This window comes from Choloepus didactylus, chromosome 7, assembly GCF_015220235.1.
Source record: "Choloepus didactylus isolate mChoDid1 chromosome 7, mChoDid1.pri, whole genome shotgun sequence".
NCBI classification, from domain to species: domain Eukaryota; kingdom Metazoa; phylum Chordata; class Mammalia; order Pilosa; family Megalonychidae; genus Choloepus; species Choloepus didactylus.
In genome coordinates, this window is record NC_051313.1 from 132,201,551 (window position 1) to 132,219,396 (window position 17,846).

The 17,846-nt window shown below is 41.2% G+C and overlaps 1 protein-coding gene across 1 annotated transcript in view; it reads right to left on the reverse strand.

Moving 5' to 3' along the window:
- Positions 1 to 2,881: 2,881 nt before the first annotated feature.
- Positions 2,882 to 17,846, reverse strand: part of CDKAL1 (CDK5 regulatory subunit associated protein 1 like 1) — a 732,119-nt gene continuing 717,154 nt past the window's right edge. The window contains 1 exon segment of the mRNA XM_037843927.1: positions 2,882 to 4,179. Coding sequence (XP_037699855.1) covers positions 3,988 to 4,179 — 192 coding nt within the window. The 3' untranslated portion in view covers positions 2,882 to 3,987.

Genomic DNA, 17,846 nt, shown 5'->3' on the forward strand with positions numbered 1-17,846 from the left:
GTTGCTGTTTCCCTCAAAAGTTTAAAATATCCTATGGCCCTCCTGTGAATTGACTGCAACACCCTGGAGTGCCTCAGGGGCCAGGCAAGCCCTGAGAGTATCTCCACCCCGCCCCTTTCCTTCTCCATTTCTCTACGTCCTTCTTTTCCTTAGTCTCCTCCCTCTCTCCTTTCCTTCCTTCGTTGACTTTTTTGCTTGTTTCATAATGACGGAACTTCTTGAAGCTTTACTTGTGACTCTAAGTCTCTTTCCATGACATCTTATAATATACACTGAAATTTTCAACCTGGAGTGAAGTCAATGGAAGCAGCATATGTTTTGACTGAAAGACATATGGAAATCTGATGTTTGGACACACATTTTTGCAGCAACAAAGCAAAATTTTTACCAAAGAATTCTTTACATTCTCAAATAATCTCACACTTGACAAAGCAGAGTAAGATTATTTTAAAAGAGAAAGAAAGAAAAATAAATTTTTAAAAATTGGATTAATAAATCTTCAGGAAAGAAGATCCTTGACTGAAAAAATGTATGAAGTGCCAGGTGCACTCTTGGAGCAGGGCAGCATGGAGTGCAGGGCTGGGCTCCCCAAGAACCCAGGTGTCCACACGGGTCAATCCCAGATACACATCTCTTGCACAGGCCAATTTTTGATCAAAAACAGGGACAGGGGAGCAGGAAGAGTTACAGTGTAGTAAGGACACAGACTTTGGAGCCAGGCTGTGTCACATCCTGCCTCTATAACTTAGTAGCTCCATGCCCTTTGTGCAAGTTACTTAATCTTAGGAGTTTTAAAAATTTTTATTGGTAAACTAGCAATAATATCTCAAAATTATTTTTCAGGATGAACACTTGTAAAGTACACATCATAACCTATGCAATTTTAAGTGCTAAACTGTCAAGGGTTACTAATTTATCATTATTAAAATAGGACTGACACATAAGAAGAGAGACAGCAGAGACAAGGTCTCTTGAGACAAGGTACAGAGAGAGGAAATAGAAAAATGACAGCGTTCAATTCAACAAATGAACTACACCCAGAACTCTCCAGAACTCACTGCTGAGGGAAATGTAAATTGGTTCAATCACTTCAGAAAACCATTTGGTGGTATCAACTACAGCTGAGCATATGCAAACCCCGGGACCCAGAAATTCCACTCCTACTATTTATATTTACCACATTAATGCTTATATTTGTGTCCAAAACACATGTACAAGAATGTTTATAGCGGCACTATTTATCACAGCCAAAAAAATTAGATGCAACTCAAATGTACAATGGAGAAATACAATGTGGAGCATTCATACAATGGAATGGTATTTAGCAATGGAAGAGAGTGAACTGCTAGATTCAACGTGGATGCATCTCACAATCTGAACTGAGCAAAACAAGGCAGACACGAAATAGTGCATACTATTATGACTATTATGATTGCATTTATATAAAGTTCAAAAATGGGCAGAACCAATCTAGGGTGTTAGAAATCAGGACAGTGGTTGCCTTTGAGGGAGGTGGAGGTAATGGCCGGGAAGGTGCCTAAGGGGGCCTCCTGGTGCTGGTTACACCGTGTTCACTTTTTGAAAATTCACCAAGCTCTACTCCTATGATTTATGTAGATTTTTAAAAGTATGTTTTATCTTTATGGTTTCCTTATTTAAAAAAAAAAAAAAATTGGCCCCAGCACGAAAGGATCTTTTCATAGGCTTCCTTCTTAGCAGACGGAGTCGCATTGAGAGGGGAAAAAAAAAAGTCTTTGATACTAAGGGAAAATATAAAAAGAATATATGAGGATCAACAATTTTTTGTTGAAAATCTGTAGGTCTATTGCCCTAGCGTGGCTGATTCCCTGTATGAGTGAGGACGGGCCAGTTTATGCTATAGTAACTACTCCCAAATCTCAGTGGCTTAACACAACCAACCAAAGCTCATTTCCCGCTCACCGGTTCCCGCCCGCGTAGCACATGCCGGCAGGAGGCCCTGCTCCTCGACCTGCTTCCAGCCCACGGGGAAGGCCTCACTTTACCGTGCAGTGCCGACCACCTCAAGCGCGGGAAGCGAGCTTCGCCCCAAAGTGCGCCACGGGCCTTCCACTCGGCTGTCATTGGCCAGAGCAAGTCACGTGGCCACGCCTAACTCAGACGGGCCCGCGGGAGGGAAATCCTTGTGGGTTAGGAAGGAGGCGAGCTAGAAACAGCAGGCAGCTGCACGCGCCCCTCGGGCTCCCAGGATGCGTCCTATTCAAAGTCCACAAGAGAACTGTGGTTTAGATGCTCACCACACCCGCCTCCCCTCTCTCTCTGTAGCAGGGGATGATGGGCAAAAAGCAAGCATGGATTTCCAAACCAAGGCTACGGCCATCCCCCTCGCCAGCGGGCAGAGAGATGGCAACTGCGTTCCTATATGATCCGGTCCCTGCTGCAGAGCAGTAACTTTTTAACTAGAGTGGAATTGCAGCCTAGTTGAGGGTAACAGTTGGGCGTGTGTGTGTGTGTGTTGGGGGTGGGATCCTGTACAATATAAAGTTCTTGAGAATCTGCGCTACAGGGAGGGGAGGGCTCTGTGGCTAGTTTGGATGTATCATTCTCTTACAGCAAATTGAAGGAAGGAGAGAGAAGAGGAAAGCATAGAGCTAGAGAGGAGGAAAAAAACAGATGAGGGGATGAGAGGGAACAGTGAGGAAAGAGTGAGAAAAGGGAAATAGAAAAAACCTGTCTCCATTGAGTTGCCGGTATAAAACTTTTATTGTGTCCTACATAGTGTGACTCTAGGTTTTGGATAGCGTTTTTTTTTTACCTCTGCTAGGTTTTTTCAAATAAGTACCACACTGGAACCCCCTCTGTTTATTAACAAAGTAATGACTGTGCACACATTTCAAGAAAGGAATGCTCCCAAGGGGACGTTAGTTTGCCCTACTCTTGAAGGGGCACAGGCAGATCCTTTGCATTTTGAATGTGTTTCTCTTAGAAGCACATTACAAGGATCAGGAGAATAGAACTAATGATAAAGTTTTTTTTTTAATTCACCAAATGATGGCACAATTAAATTTTAATGTGGCTTCCTTAAAAGACACATAAAAGGCTAAAACATGTTGAGATAAAAGGAAGTGTTGAACAGGAGTGTGGGTTTAAAGATGAAAAAAACCCATAAGGCACTTGATTTCCCTGCCTGAGACAATCTAAATAACTTATTTAAATTCTGATAAGCATAAGATTTGCATATTACAATGCGTCATTTTATTGTGAAAGAAGTCAGTGCATTTAGTAAAGGCCAACGATATGAGGTAGAGATAAAAAACATTTGCTCTGATCAAACAAAAATGTCAGAAAAAGGGTACAGCTTAGACAAATCCAGTTTTTGAGAATTTGTGGGTGGAAAGAAGTGGGTGATTCCTCACACTTCACAAAATTTTGCGAAGAGTCCTTTAATAGGCAGGCTTTTCCAGTACCTTCCAAAAGGATTTAGGTTCCCAAAATAGGTTTCTGTATAAACTTTTCAGGAACACATCTGCTGTGAAAAATAAGATGTTTGTAGCTGCAAACTTTCTAGGGAATTCTGCATTGTGACTCCAACAACAAAGTATAAAGAAGAAGATGAGTTTACAAATGTTTATTAAAGATTCAAGATTCTTCCCACACAAGGAAAAGATGACCCAGGCCACTGTACAATTAAGTTCTGGCTTGAAGACCAAAAAGATTAAAAAAAAAAAAAAAAAAAGCAACCACTTGCACTTCTTGCTAAAAATAAACCAAAATGAGTTACTTTAAAAGATACGCTGGGGCAGCTGCTACTGGGTTTTAGGTCATATAACCAATGGGCCCAACTCAATGGGAGACAGGGTGAGCCTCATTAAAAAGTGGTGTTGAACAGGAGGCAGAAGGACCAGTACAGATTATTGCCCTTTGAGAAATGATGTGGTTGTTTTCCTGGCTCATTGAAGATTTTAATTAGAAATTTATTCTTTTTCAGATGCTTCATTCAGTTGTGTTTTAATTATAGACCTTCACAAAAACAGCAAAAAGAAGAGCAAACAGAGCCAGGCCCACAGACAGCTTCAGTGCACAGTGTTGATGGAGCCTCTGCATCTTCAGCACCATTCTGGAACCCACCGAGCCTTGCTGAATTGCAGCAGAGGTGTGAGATGGTGAACTCAAGTGATTCCCAAGCCTGTTTCTAAATTCCTATAAAGAGAAACAAACAAAAAAATTGCTTTACAATGCAGAAAAGGCCCTATTGTGGTATCAATTAAGTAATGGGTTTCCAGAATGAGCTACCATTTACTCCTTCAACACATCCCTTAGTGGAGAGATTCCCAGCTGGTGTGCGGCAGTAGGAGGAGTGCCCTCAACCCTCAGGGAAACATGAAGGGGTCAGGATGGCTAAGGGGAACCCTCTTCCCTCCCCAACCCCCGGCCTCCTCCATTTACCCAGGTGTGCCATATAAATACTGCCATTTTCTCTCAATGCCATGACCTGGAAAGTGTTAGGAACCCTGCTTGTGAGAGCCCAATGAGCCAGGAGACAGACTGAACTGCTTCTGTAGGTGGTTGCACTTCCCCTGTGTTTCTGGGGGTGGTGGAGCAGGGAGCATGTGGCTGAGCTCAGGTGGTTCTAGGATAACACTGACTCCATTGTGTGAGATTTTCACCTTATGCACAAGCTTTATAATCAGTGACTCCCCACATAACATGGGACTTGACTGTTGAAAACTGAATAACACTGAGATATGGAAGTGGGGGTCGGGAAGGATCAAGTTGGAAGGAACAATGGGTGACCCACAGGCGGTATAGCACACGAGGCATGTCTCTGGAATTACTAGAAATCCACTTTTTCTGGATTGGGACACAGCACAAATGGTCTTTGGACAGCTGTTTTACTTTGCTTATACTTCCTTTCCAAGCTATCAATCTACTCGAGGACAGGGTCCTGATAACACCATTGGCTTCCACTGTATCATGCTTAGTAGAAACACTGGAACTGTGTTCTATAAAGCTAACTCTTAAAGGGATGTGTCGGGTGGGCTAAGGAAGGAAGAGAGTAGGGTAGAGAATCCAGTGGCAAGTTGAGGTAGGGGGTAATGAGGACCTATGATAGGGTGAGGGCAGATGGGATGGAAAGGAGGGAACAAAAGATCTTTAATAAAGAAATCAACAGGATTGACTTCAAATGAGTAGGTAATTGAGAGGCACAAAGAAAAGAATTGGGGAAATGAAAATAACTTTTACTAATGGCTAATATTCACATGTAATAGATGTGTGGAAGAATTCTTGATTTGACTGTAGGAGACTAATTGCAAAATTAATAGAGCGGTTAACCACCAGGATACATCTCAACCCCAATGACAATCAAACCGTTATTTACCTCTGTGCTCCTCAGGGATCTGGGCTGATACCCCACAGGTCTCCCTGCACTCCGAATCCTTACAAGGAGGCACACAGCTGGACTGGAAGGCACCAGCTGCCCCACAACAGGGGGACACAGCACCAGGAGCTGAGTTGTGCACCAAAACCTGCCCCAGACCCTAGGAGACAGTTGTCTGGTGAGACTGGCTTTTCACCTACTATTTTGAAGCTGGGAATATGTTGATGAGCTTTCCATTTTGATTGATTAAAAATAACCTGAAGGTCTCAAGGACAGCACTCATATTTATAGATATATGCCAACCTTGGAAAAGAATGCAGAATCCTCCTTCAAACGAAATGACAGAATTTCTCTGAATTCTTGGAGCCTAGCACACACAGTTCCAGGGATATGGGAGGTACTCAGTAAATGCTGAGGAGTGGCTGAATGAATGAATGAATGAATATGAGGGTGTCTATTCTAGATGCGATGTATGACTGATCAAGAACCTATCGAGGTCTCTGGTGATCAAAGTGTCCTTGATGTATTCAGGGCAATATCCTATATGAGTCATGAGTCGTTGCCTCTAGCAATTAAACTATCACGTCGTAAGTTTGGGTTTACAAGACCAGAACTAAGAGGATGACTCGTTGCTTTTAAGCCAGAATTCCTTAACCTTTTTGAGTCACATATGGCTTTGAGGAGCTAATGAAAACTGTAGACAACTTCTGCAGAAAAATATGGAAGTGCCTATTCTCATGTGCTCTCAGCCACACACACACTTCTGGCTTCAGTCCAGGAACCTCACAGACACCCTCACCCAGCAGTGGATCCAGATGTTGTGGAGCCTGAAGCTTATATAATTTGGGGAACTCTCTTAAAGGAAGAAAAAAAACAAAAAACAAAAAGAAATTATGAATTTACAGTAAGGTACAGGGTCTTGGAAAGGGCCCATCAAAGTGAGGGTCCCTAAAACTTAAGTTCTTCAGGGAAAATCCACCTCTGCCGCAGCCCAGGTATAAAAGCTTATCCTTGCTTCTGCACCTGCAGTTCAAGACACCACCAGTGACAAGTGGCGTCAGGCCAAGGGTCAGGCTGACCTGAGCAGGATGAAGGCAAATCTTGAAGCATTAAGCATTTGTTTCGGTTTACAACACATTCTGCTTCCCAAAGCTGGAGTTCAGGTCATGTGCCCATGCTCTGGATCTAGGAAAAAAAACCTCTTTGCCTTTTTGATGACATTTTCACAAGTTTACTTTCTCTCCTCCTTCTGATTCATTTGCTATAAAATTTTGCTCAAAATTATAAAAGTTACTTACTAAAGTACCATAGTGGATTATCTGTGGTTGTTTTTAACTTAGGTCTTAGTCTTTCTTCTTAGGCATTCATTTTTAATTTCCACCCCTCAAACATTTAATACATTTGAGCATAACTGAAACTTGAAGAGTACTTTGGCACCAAGCCTCCCTCCTGTTCCTAGTGGAATTATTCTGGAAGAGTGGTAACGTGCAGACGGAGCCACAAGAAGCCCACTGCACCTGCTATTTTCTTTAAGGGCAAGGTGGAACTCAAGATGAACTGATTCCGTGGTAGTTTGTGGTTCTAATGGAAAATGCAAACTGCTCAAATATTCTTTTTTTTTTTTTAATTACAAAGTCACTATTTTATTTGCTTTTTAATTATGATTAATGTGTCCATGCTATTTGTGTTTGCTCCCCACACATGTCACAGGAGGTACAAGGTATAATAAGTGAGTGAGCATGAGGGCTGAATTCTGGCAGACCAGAAATTGAATCCAAGTTCAGACATCTATCAGCTGTGTGACCTTGGGCAAGTGGTTTAAGCTCTCTGAGCCTAGTTACCTCTTTGGTAAAATGGGAATTATAAATACCAACCATAAAATTGAAAAGATTAGAAATAACAGACCCAGAGCCCAGGCAGAGTCCCTGGAACACAGGCTTACAATAAATGGCTGCTATTATCATTTCATCATAGGAGTGGGATTTGGAAAATGATGAGGGCCAGAGCCTCCCACGGCACTTATCACCATGACTGAGATGATGATGTCTGCCCCAGTTATTGTAACCACAGGTAGCAGCCCACGGGGAGGAGCTGTGTGCACCATGAAGTCAGCACCTCTTACCTGTGGGCTCTCAATCCATGCTGTGAGCCCCCAGGAAAGGATCCTTTCTCAAACCATCCTAACAAGAAGGGAAGCTTAGATTCCACAATTTAGTAGGAGGGATTCACCTGTCAGATGGGCCACAGGCCCATGTGCTATTCCTTTCAAAATCTAATATTCATGTGATGCTGTTTTCAAGGAAACTTTTAAAAAGGAAAAGAAAAAAAAATTCCCTGTCAACTCCATGACCATAAATCAAACCTTTTTGCCCTTTTCTGCTTTCCACCTGAGCCAGACATCTCTCCTCTACCCCTTGCCCCATTGCCCTGTGCCTCCTTTCCTTATTTTCTCAGATCTCAACTCGGACTTGACCCTTTTAGGAAAACCTTTCTTGGCCACAGCACACCACCAGGTGGGCGGGCCTGCACTTCCTGTTGGCCGACCCTCAGCTGGGCTTCTGCACTGTAGCGAATGGCCTGTGTGCTGCTCCACCCCCAAATACCCTGCATGTGAGCTCCTTTGGGGTAGGGTGGCCTTACTAGCCAACAGATGGATGCTCAGGGCTTTCACCTAGAAGGCAGGCAGTATTAGCTGAATGGATGCTTGCATTTCCACCTGTTCCTTAGTACTGTATATATTAACATTTTATATAGGTTCAAAAATATTAGGGATTTTTTTATATGAATTTCTGTTTACCTATTTTTATATTTCTTATTAGATGGTCAAGTAAGTGGGACTCGGCCTTGTACATCACCAGCACCACGGAGCATAAACATAAAATAAGGTTATTGGAGAAAATCTTATGAGCATAGAAGCAGCATGGTATATTAGTTTCCTGTTGCTGCCATAACAGATTAAGTGCCGTAAACTTTCAGAAGTCTGAAAATCAAGGTGTTGGTGCAGCTGCGTTCCTGTTGGGGACTCTAAAGATAATCTGTTTCCTTGCTTTTCCTAGCTTCTAGAGGCTGCCCACTTTCCTTGGCTCATTGCCCCTTCCTCCATCTTCAAAGCCAGCAGCATAGGCTTTTTTTTATAAAGACCCTTGTGATTACATTGGGCCCACTCAGATAATCCAGGATAATCTCCCCATCTCAAGATGCTTCATCACATCTGCAATGTCCCTTCTACTGTGTAAGGTAATATACTCACAGGTTCCAGGGACTAAGATGTAGATATCCTTGGGAGGCCATTAATCTGCATATCCCAATAGAAAGTGTGTTCAATTAAGGCATAGCTGAAGTAGCTGCACCATAGAATGTACTCCAATGGAAGCATAATGCTTTACACATCTACAGGGAAAGGGGGACAGGGAAAATCTTGGTGATGTGTGGCCAGATGACCATGAAGCTTCCTGGTGGCGGAAATGGCCTTGGAAGATGGGGCCTCCAGGACTCAGCCTCTGCTAAGACCTTTTTCTTCCACTGAGCTAGTAACTCAGACCTGCTGAGCCTACTGCTTGCTCAGCTACCCAAAATGGGGAGGAAATGGGCCTCTAGATTTCTCCTCATAGATCTTTCAGCCAAAAGGGACAGGGACCTGAAGGAAAGGACATCTAAGAGGTGGGCAATGTTTTCTGAATGGATATTTGTGTTTCTGCTTGTTCCTTTGCATTCTATATTCACACTTTCATATAGTTGCAAATATCCTTTTCTTGTGTGTTACATGAGCCTGGGCTTCCTCCAGTGGAAGGAAGTTATGCTCTTTAGAGGCCTTCATCCCAAATTCCTCTTCCTTTTCATTCAAAATATTTATAAATTGTAGTATGTCATATGGCCATGAAAACAGAAGCTTAAGGATCAAGCAAGAAAGTTGGAGGACAGGTTCTATGTAAAAATAGTAAGTAGAAGAAATATTTATTGAATGTTCACTTTGTGCCAAGCAGGGTTCTAAATTTTACATGCATTCTCTCATTTAATCCTCCAGCATATACATGAAGTAATTACAATTAGTTAACCTCTCCTTTAAGTGACTTGCCCAATTTATAGACATAAGCATAAAAGGTGAAGCAGATGAATGGCTTGACTTTATTCATACTAAGCATAGCCCTGACAGCAACGCTTCAGAGATACATTTATAATTTCATTCAAAGAAATGAAAAAGATCAAGCTACTGTATAATTATTAAAATGACTATCTGGATAGAGATTTTCACCAAACAGACTTTATCCATTTAACTTGGCATGCATCCTGTGGAGGCAAAGGCACAATTTCCTTTTTCACTACAGAAGGCCATTTCAGGAAAGCCAGCCTCAGGTTACACAGAAACATTTCATGCTACCTGTCTCACAGTCCTGAGCCATGTTGAGACTTTGTAAATGTGACCTGTCAATGGCATGCCACTGAATTTTCTCTTAATGTGCACACAGACGCATACACGTTTGATCTGCTCACGTTAGAACATGTTGCAAAATGTGTTTTAATGAGGAACAGTTGGTCTGGTTCTGTTCAAATAAAAGATATCCCTGTAAGAGAGTTGCCACCTGTCTTCCCATCTTGCAGTACGGCTTCTAAATGAGTTCTTCTGTCCCTGACACCTGCAGGTGTTGCCAGGGCCCTGCAACTGCGTTCCACTTGCCAGCTCCCTTCCACGGATTGACTGACAACCCCATCCCTGAGCTTCACGTCATTACCAGATTCCAGGGCAAACACTGGTTAAGGGCACCAAGCTACCTTTTGCCACTCTTCTTCTAGACAGTTCCCAAATTAGGATCATCTTAATATCATATAATTAGGAGTAACCAATCTTCTCCAAACCAATGATGTTAGTATTTTCTAGTTCTTGAAGTCTATATTTTAAAATGTTATGTGTATAGTCCACCAGCATTACAGGTACACTGGCATGCAACAGGATCAACAAAATTAAAATTGGAATCAATCATGCCTGTCCTTTTATTTTGGGAGAATGTTAACATTTTAAAACCTCTCTCACATAGTTGCACAATGAGAGCACAGTACTGTCAGCCTTTCTGTATCAATTTTGGGCATGAGCAATTCTAAATTAGACATTACTCATAAGCAATTTTTCTCTCACCCCTAGTGAGAAGCTGGATATTTTAAACTTGAATACATTTAAAAAAAAAAATCAGTGTAGTCTTAATATCATGGATGGTTTTTTATGTTATTTTGGTGGTAGGAGACTAAACAAGGCTTTGCTAATAAGGCAAAATATAAATTATTCAACCCTCTACCATATGATCAAATGCATCTCAGATTAGATTCTGAATAATTCTGCCTCGACTCCCACCAAAGGAAAAGATCTGATGTGCCCCTCCATGGTCTTAGTGATCTCTCTCTTTTAGGATGCCAACCCCCACAATGTGAACTGTGCCAAATTAAACAGATAATCGTATCAGAAACTTAAAACCCAGCATCTACCCATCACCTGAAATTATTACTTTCTATAGAACAGATTTCATATGACTTAACAGATATGAAAACAACTCTTAGGCTCTGAACTTCTTTTAATGAATTCAAAACATTTCTTAGGTGTAAATTTTCTCATCACTTAGAGGCACCATGAGAGCTTGAAGTGCAAGCTAACAGGGCTGAAGAAAAAACTGATAACTCATATCTCAAGTTAAGCTCGAGTTCAAAATTCTTTTTTCTCACAGAACTTGAACAACACAGATTATGCCAAAACCTGACTGGAAACAGATATGGGATCAATACAAGGAAGTTATCTTAAAACATATATCGTGCAGTGCAGCATTCTACCAGAAAGAAACCCCCAAATCTTGTGATTTCGAAGTTTGCTTTGAAAACAAAATTTATCTCCATGTTAGAAGGCTACCTCTTTCCTAACTGAATTTTTTTTTTTAATCTTCATTTTATTGAGATATATTCACATACCACGCAGTCATACAAAACAAATCGTACTTTCGATTGTTTACAGTACCATTACATAGTGGTACATTCATCACCCAAATCAATCCCTGGCACCTTCATTAGCACACACACAAAAATAACAAGAATAATAATTAGAGTGAAAAAGAGCAATTGGAGTGAAAAAGAATACTGGGTACCTTTGTCTGTTTGTTTCCTTCCCCTATTTTTCTACTCATCCATCCATAAACTAGACAAAGGAGAGTGTGGTCCTTATGGCTTTCCCAATCCCATTGTCACCCCTCATAAGCTACATTTTTATACAACTGTCTTCGAGATTCATGGGTTCTGGGTTGTAGTTTGATAGTTTCAGGTATCCACCACCAGCTACCCCAATTCTTTAGAACCTAAAAAAGGTTGTCTAAAGTGTGCATAAGAGTGCCCACCAGAGTGACCTCTGGGCTCCTTTTGGAATCTCTCTGCCACTGAAGCTTATTTCATTTCCTTTCACATCCCCCTTTTGGTCAAGAAGATGTTCTCCGTCCCACGATGCCAGGTCTACATTCCTCCCCGGGAGTCGTATTCCATGTTGCCAGGGAGATTCACTCCCCTGGGTGTCTGATCCCACGTCCTAACTGAATTTTAATCTCCAAAATATAAACTTAAGAAAGCACTCCTAATGCAAGCCTCCCTAATGTAAACTGCTCAGTCCCTGATAATAAGGAATGAACAAAGGTATCTGCTCAGCCTTTGTAATACCTTCTTACCACCAGAGCCGGTGGGCTTCTATCTGAATAACCTTCATCTCTCTAGCTTTCTTAATCTTTAAGCACCAAATGTTTAAGATGTCCATTCAAATGAGCTTACATTTTTGTAATTCTTGGCCCATTACATTTACCAAAATAAGAGGGTGGGGGTGGGGTGGGTAGAAGAATCAGAAATACAATTAATAACACAGTATAAAAATCTTTGCCAACAGTGTTACACTGTCATCTGTTTATACCCTCAATAGTTCCACAAAAAATGAGAGGTTGCAAGCCTTGCCAAAACGATAAGTTATCAGAGGTGTGATGACTTAACTGGAGATACATTTATTTTTACTTTTACCTCACTGTTATTAACATATATTTTTTTCTCCAGAGAAAAGGAGCATAGAGAAGGTTCTCTTACTAGCCATGCTTATAGAAAACCTAAGTTACTTATTTACTGGGCCACAGTTTGGCAGTCATTCTAGAGGTTGTCATGTAAGTCTCTCTTTAAGTTCTAGGACTGCAGGAATTGCTAACTAAATATCACCCACAGATGTATGGACAAGCACACACACACACACACACACACACACACACACACAGAGCAGGCCTTGACCCAAAGAAGGAACCAATAGGTTCACTTAGGTGGGCAAAGAGCCCAACGCCCCTGCATTCTCTGCCGGCTCCTCGGGGGGCTCTGCATATTTTTTTCATTTTTTTTAATTAACTTTTTTAAAAAATTAACTATTAACTGTATGGAAAAACTTTTAAAAGAGCATATACTGAAAAAGCATTTCAAAAAAAAAAAAAAAGAACATATGACTACCAGGAGGCTGGAATTGTTCTTTTATAGTAATATAAATAATTAAATATTTTAATATTAATCTCCTCCCAGGTATTTTAAGTGACTGTTTGACAGGACCATTGCTTATTTATTTTTTTACTACTTAAAACTGTCCATATTCAAAATAGAAATTGAAAAGGAGAATGGGCATGCCTTGAAATGGATTTTTGGAAGAACACAAATTTTGGAACCTTGGAAGTGATAAGAAAATAGGTGTGAACTTTCTTCAGATGATTGAGTTGAGAGTACATATATGTAAGTATATACCATGTAATTTTTCTTAACTGGCTTATCTGCATTTTCCAAGTTGAATAACCATTGTGGGAACCTATAGGAAATATTTTCCCATTTTAGTTCATCAATAATGAGGTTGATTGAGACAGAAGAAAGCACCCACCATCTAGTTTAGGTTACCAAAAACTACAGTTTTCTTCTTTCTCATTCTTTCTTCTTGCTCCAAGGGAAGCCTGCTACCACACTGTGTTCTGCCCCATGGGGATGTCTACATGACAAGGGACTGAAGAAGGCCTCTGACCACCAGTCAGCAAAGGCCTGAGGCCTCGATGCAACAACCCACAAGGAAATGAATCCTGTCATCAATCACCAATCAAGCGAGTGAGCCTAGAAGCAGATCCTCTCCCTGTTGGGCCTTCAGATGAGACTGCATGTCTGACCATGCCCTGACTTGCAGCTTCATGGAAGCATTAAGCAGAGGCACCCAGCTAAGCTTTGCCCAGGTTTCTGACCAAAGGAACCAGATAGTAAACATTTGTGTTAAGCTGCCAAGTTTAGAGGTAATTTGTTACACAGCAATAGATAACTAATACAAAAAGATACCAGGCAGAGGACTAGAAACTGATACTTACATATGTGGAAATTTGATTTATAACAGTGCAGACCAGTGGAAAGACAGACTTTCAATAAAATTTGCTAGAACAACTGTTTAAACACACATAAAATAATGAAATCTGACCCCTAGCTACCATGCACAAAAATAAATTCTAGGTAGATTAAATGTTTACCTGGGAAAAGTCAAAATCAGAAAAATTTTAAATGACAATATGGGAGGAAAATCTTTATAACCACAAGATATGGAAATAGTTCTTAAATCACAAAAACATACAAACTTCTAAAGAAGGCACCACAAAGAGAAGTTAAAACACAAGTCATAAACTGGGAGAAGACATCTGCTTCACATAAAGCTGATTTTAGAATACATAAAGAAATCTTGAAAACTAAGAAAAAGGTAACAGTTCAATAGAAAGAAGCAGGCAAAAGACTTGCAGACACATTACTAGAGAGGAAACCAGAATGGCTGATAAATACATAAAAAATATGCTCACCCTCATCTGTAATTAGAGAAATGCATGTTAAAAACACGATGAGATACCGATTCACAAGTTGGCAAAAAATAAAACACCCAATAATATCAAGTGTGGGTGAGAATATGGAGGAATCAGAACACTTCAGCACTGCTGCTGGTGATGGTGTAAATTAATATAATGACTCAGGGAAATAGTAGGGCATTATCTAGTGACGTGAAAGATGTGCACACCTTACAACCCAGCAATTCCATTCCTTGGTGTATCACCAGGGCCATAGAAACCAGTGCAGATGTGTGCCGATCCCAAGTCCTCATCACAGTTTCTGTGATTTGAGTTAGAAACTCTGGCAGGGTTTGGGATAGGGATGGGTGAGGGAGGGGTTGGCCTACAGTAGGAAAAGTGGCCCCAGGATGTGGAGCTCAAGAACTGTGGGGTTGGGGCTTCCTGAGGACATTAACTCTCTAGGCTGTCTCCCAAAGCACTCTTTTCTTCATTAGGTCCCAGTAACCTACCCCTTCTCCTTAGCGCTGGATACTGCCTCCTAAATTTCTAAGGTGTTTCTTTCTTTTTTTAAAAAAAATTACTGGCCAAAGTGGAACATAGATGGGACATAAGTAGTTGTGCCAGTTTGGATGTATTATGTCCCCCAAAACGCCATGTTCTTTAATGCAATCTTATGGGGGTAGACGTATTAGTGCTGATTAGGTTGAAATCCATTGATTGAGTGTTTCCATGGAGATGTGACTTAATCAACTGTGAGTGAATGTTTGATTGCATTATTTCCATGACGATATGGACCTCACCCATTCAGAGGGGATGTTGATTGAATCACTGGAGTCCTATAAAAGAGCTCACAAAAAGAAGGACCTCAGAGCAGCTACAGCCAAGAGACATTTTAGAGATGGCCATTGAAAGCAGACTTTTGCTGACACTTTGTTCCGGAGAAGCTAAGAGAGGACAAAACACCACAAGAGCAACATCTTGAAGAATGCAAAGGAGGTGAGAGAGGAGCCGGAACACAACCTGGGATCAGCAGATGCCAGCCATGTGCCTTCCCAGCTAACAGAGGTTTTCCAGATGTTGTTGGCCTTCCTTTGGAGAGGGTATACTTGTGTTGATGCCTTAATTTGGACACTTTCATGGTCTTCAGACTGTAAATTTGTAACCAAATAAACCCCCTTTATAAAAGCCAATCCATTTCTGGTATTTTGCATAATGGCAGTATTAGCAAACCGAACAGTAGTCAATACACATCTTCTCTGTTTTTACTTGAATTCTATGAGATCAGATCCGTCCCTTTATTAGTTTCCTATTGCTGCTATAACAAATTACCACAAACTAAGGGGTTTTAAACAACACACATTTATTATCTCACAATTCTGGATGTCAGAAGTCTAAAATGGGTCTCATTGGGCCAAAATCAAAATGTCAGTCTCCTTCTAAAGACTTTAGGAGAGAATCAGTTTCCTTGTCTGTTCCAGCGTCTAGAGGCTGCTTACATTCATTGGCTCATGGCCCCCTTCCATCCTCAAAGTCAGCGATTGCACCATTCCAACCTCTGCTTCCATAGTCATAGCTCCTTCTTATTTCCTGCCTCCCTGTTTCACTTATAAGGACCCTTGCAAGTGCTTATTGGTCCTACCTGGCTAATACGGGATAATCTCTTCATCTTAAGTCAGCTGCTTAGAAAATTTAATTCTATCTGCAACCTGAATTCCTCTTGTCATGTAACATACCATATTCACCAGTTCTGCAGATTAGGTTGTAGACATCATTAGGGAGCTATTATTCTGCCTACTGCAAGCCCTCAGGGTTATAATGTTGAGTTACTGAGTACAACCATACTTCAGAGAAAAAAACAAACAAACCATTCTCTGTGGTACTTAACATTTCCTCATAGAAACTTCTAACCTTTATATTTCAGATACCTCATCTGACAAAAGAGGGCTTTTTACTAGAGCCAACACCTCCAATCCTACATCTCAATATCTAAAACCAAGACACGGAGCTATAAAGCTGAAAGAACTGGATATTGGGTTGAAGCAGAATGTGGTTCTTGTGGGGGTAGAAAAATAGACTGGAAAGATACGTAATTCACAAGCCAAAAGCCAAGACTTGGTAGCATATGGCAGATTGATGGTCCCTTCCTGTATCTGTGCCTTCTGCTGCATGACTTGGTTTGGCCAATGGGTTGTTATGAAACATGATACATACAGAGCCTTGAAAAGCACTTGTGTATTTCTGTCTGATGCTCTTGTTTCTCTTCCTTTCCCATGAGAATATGCCCAGTATAGCCTGTTGAAGAATGAGACATGAGGAGTTGCCACAGTAGTCCCAGCCGATATTATCTAGATAGCCAACTGCCAGGCAAATCACCAGATACATTAGCAGGACCTACCAGGATGAGGATGGCTGCCTAGTTACCCTACAGCTGACTGCAGCAGAAGCATGAGTAAGCCCACTGAGGTTTCATGGTTGTTGGTTGCAGGGCATTTATGGTGTCAATTTTTGGTTACAGAGCATTTATAGTGTCAATAGACAACTGTAATATGAGCTGACAAGATATTTGGCCCTGCGACCTTTCTTCAGTAAGCGATATACCTATATCTTCAGCACCAATACATGCATTCATTCATTTAACAGACATTTACTGAGCACCTGCTCCATGTCAGACACTGTTCTAGACATTAAGAACACAGAAGTGAACAAAGCAAAATCTTGGTCCTTCTGGGCTTCCATTTTAGTAACTGGAGACAAGGAAATATGTAAATATTGGTATACACTAGGGAAAAATAATATAGGGTAAGGTAGGGAATGCTGGACTTTGACAGATGGTGGGGGTTGCTATCTTATAGAGGGTTATTCAGGAAGGCCTCACTGATGAGGTGATATTTTGGCAGAGATCTGAGGAGAGGACAGGCCTGTCACGTGGACATCTAAGGGAAATGCATTCCAAGCAGAGGGACTAGCGAGAAGAAAGGTCCTCCTATGGGGGCCTGCCTGGTGTGCTCCATTCAAGGAGCAGCATGGAGGCCAGTGTGGCTGGCCCAGAGTGCCCAAGGGGGCTAGGGCCAATGATAAGGTCAGAGAGACTATGGGGGATGGGGTGAGGAGGGTGGGGGGTGGGAGCCAGATCACTTGGGCCTTAGAGACCCTTGTAGGGACTTTTGCTTTCACTATGAGCAAGATGCAAAACCCTAGGTAGTTCTGAGCATACAAGAGACAGTATGATTTATGTAGAGAGTTAGGGAGACCAGTTAGGCAGATGATTTGTGTTTATTTTCAGATAATACAGTACACAAAAGGGAAAATCAACTTCCACAGGGGTATTTTTTTTTTTAAAGACCTATCTGTAGTGAAAATCGCTGCCTTATATCATAGATGCTTTGAGATTGTTCAGAGGAATTGACCTCATATGAAGGATAAAGAAAGGAAATAGCCACTCAAAATCAAAGAAAAGGGGGAACTTAAAAAACACTATAACAATACTTATTTTAGGAAACTATCCTTTATAAGTGCTGTTTACAAACATGCCTGAAAAGACCAAGAACCAAATCCTCTTCCCATGATGTATGGAGGATTTGGGCAAACATCATGCATATCCTGATATTATTAGCATCTAAGTTATCTAGGCCCAAAAAAGTCTT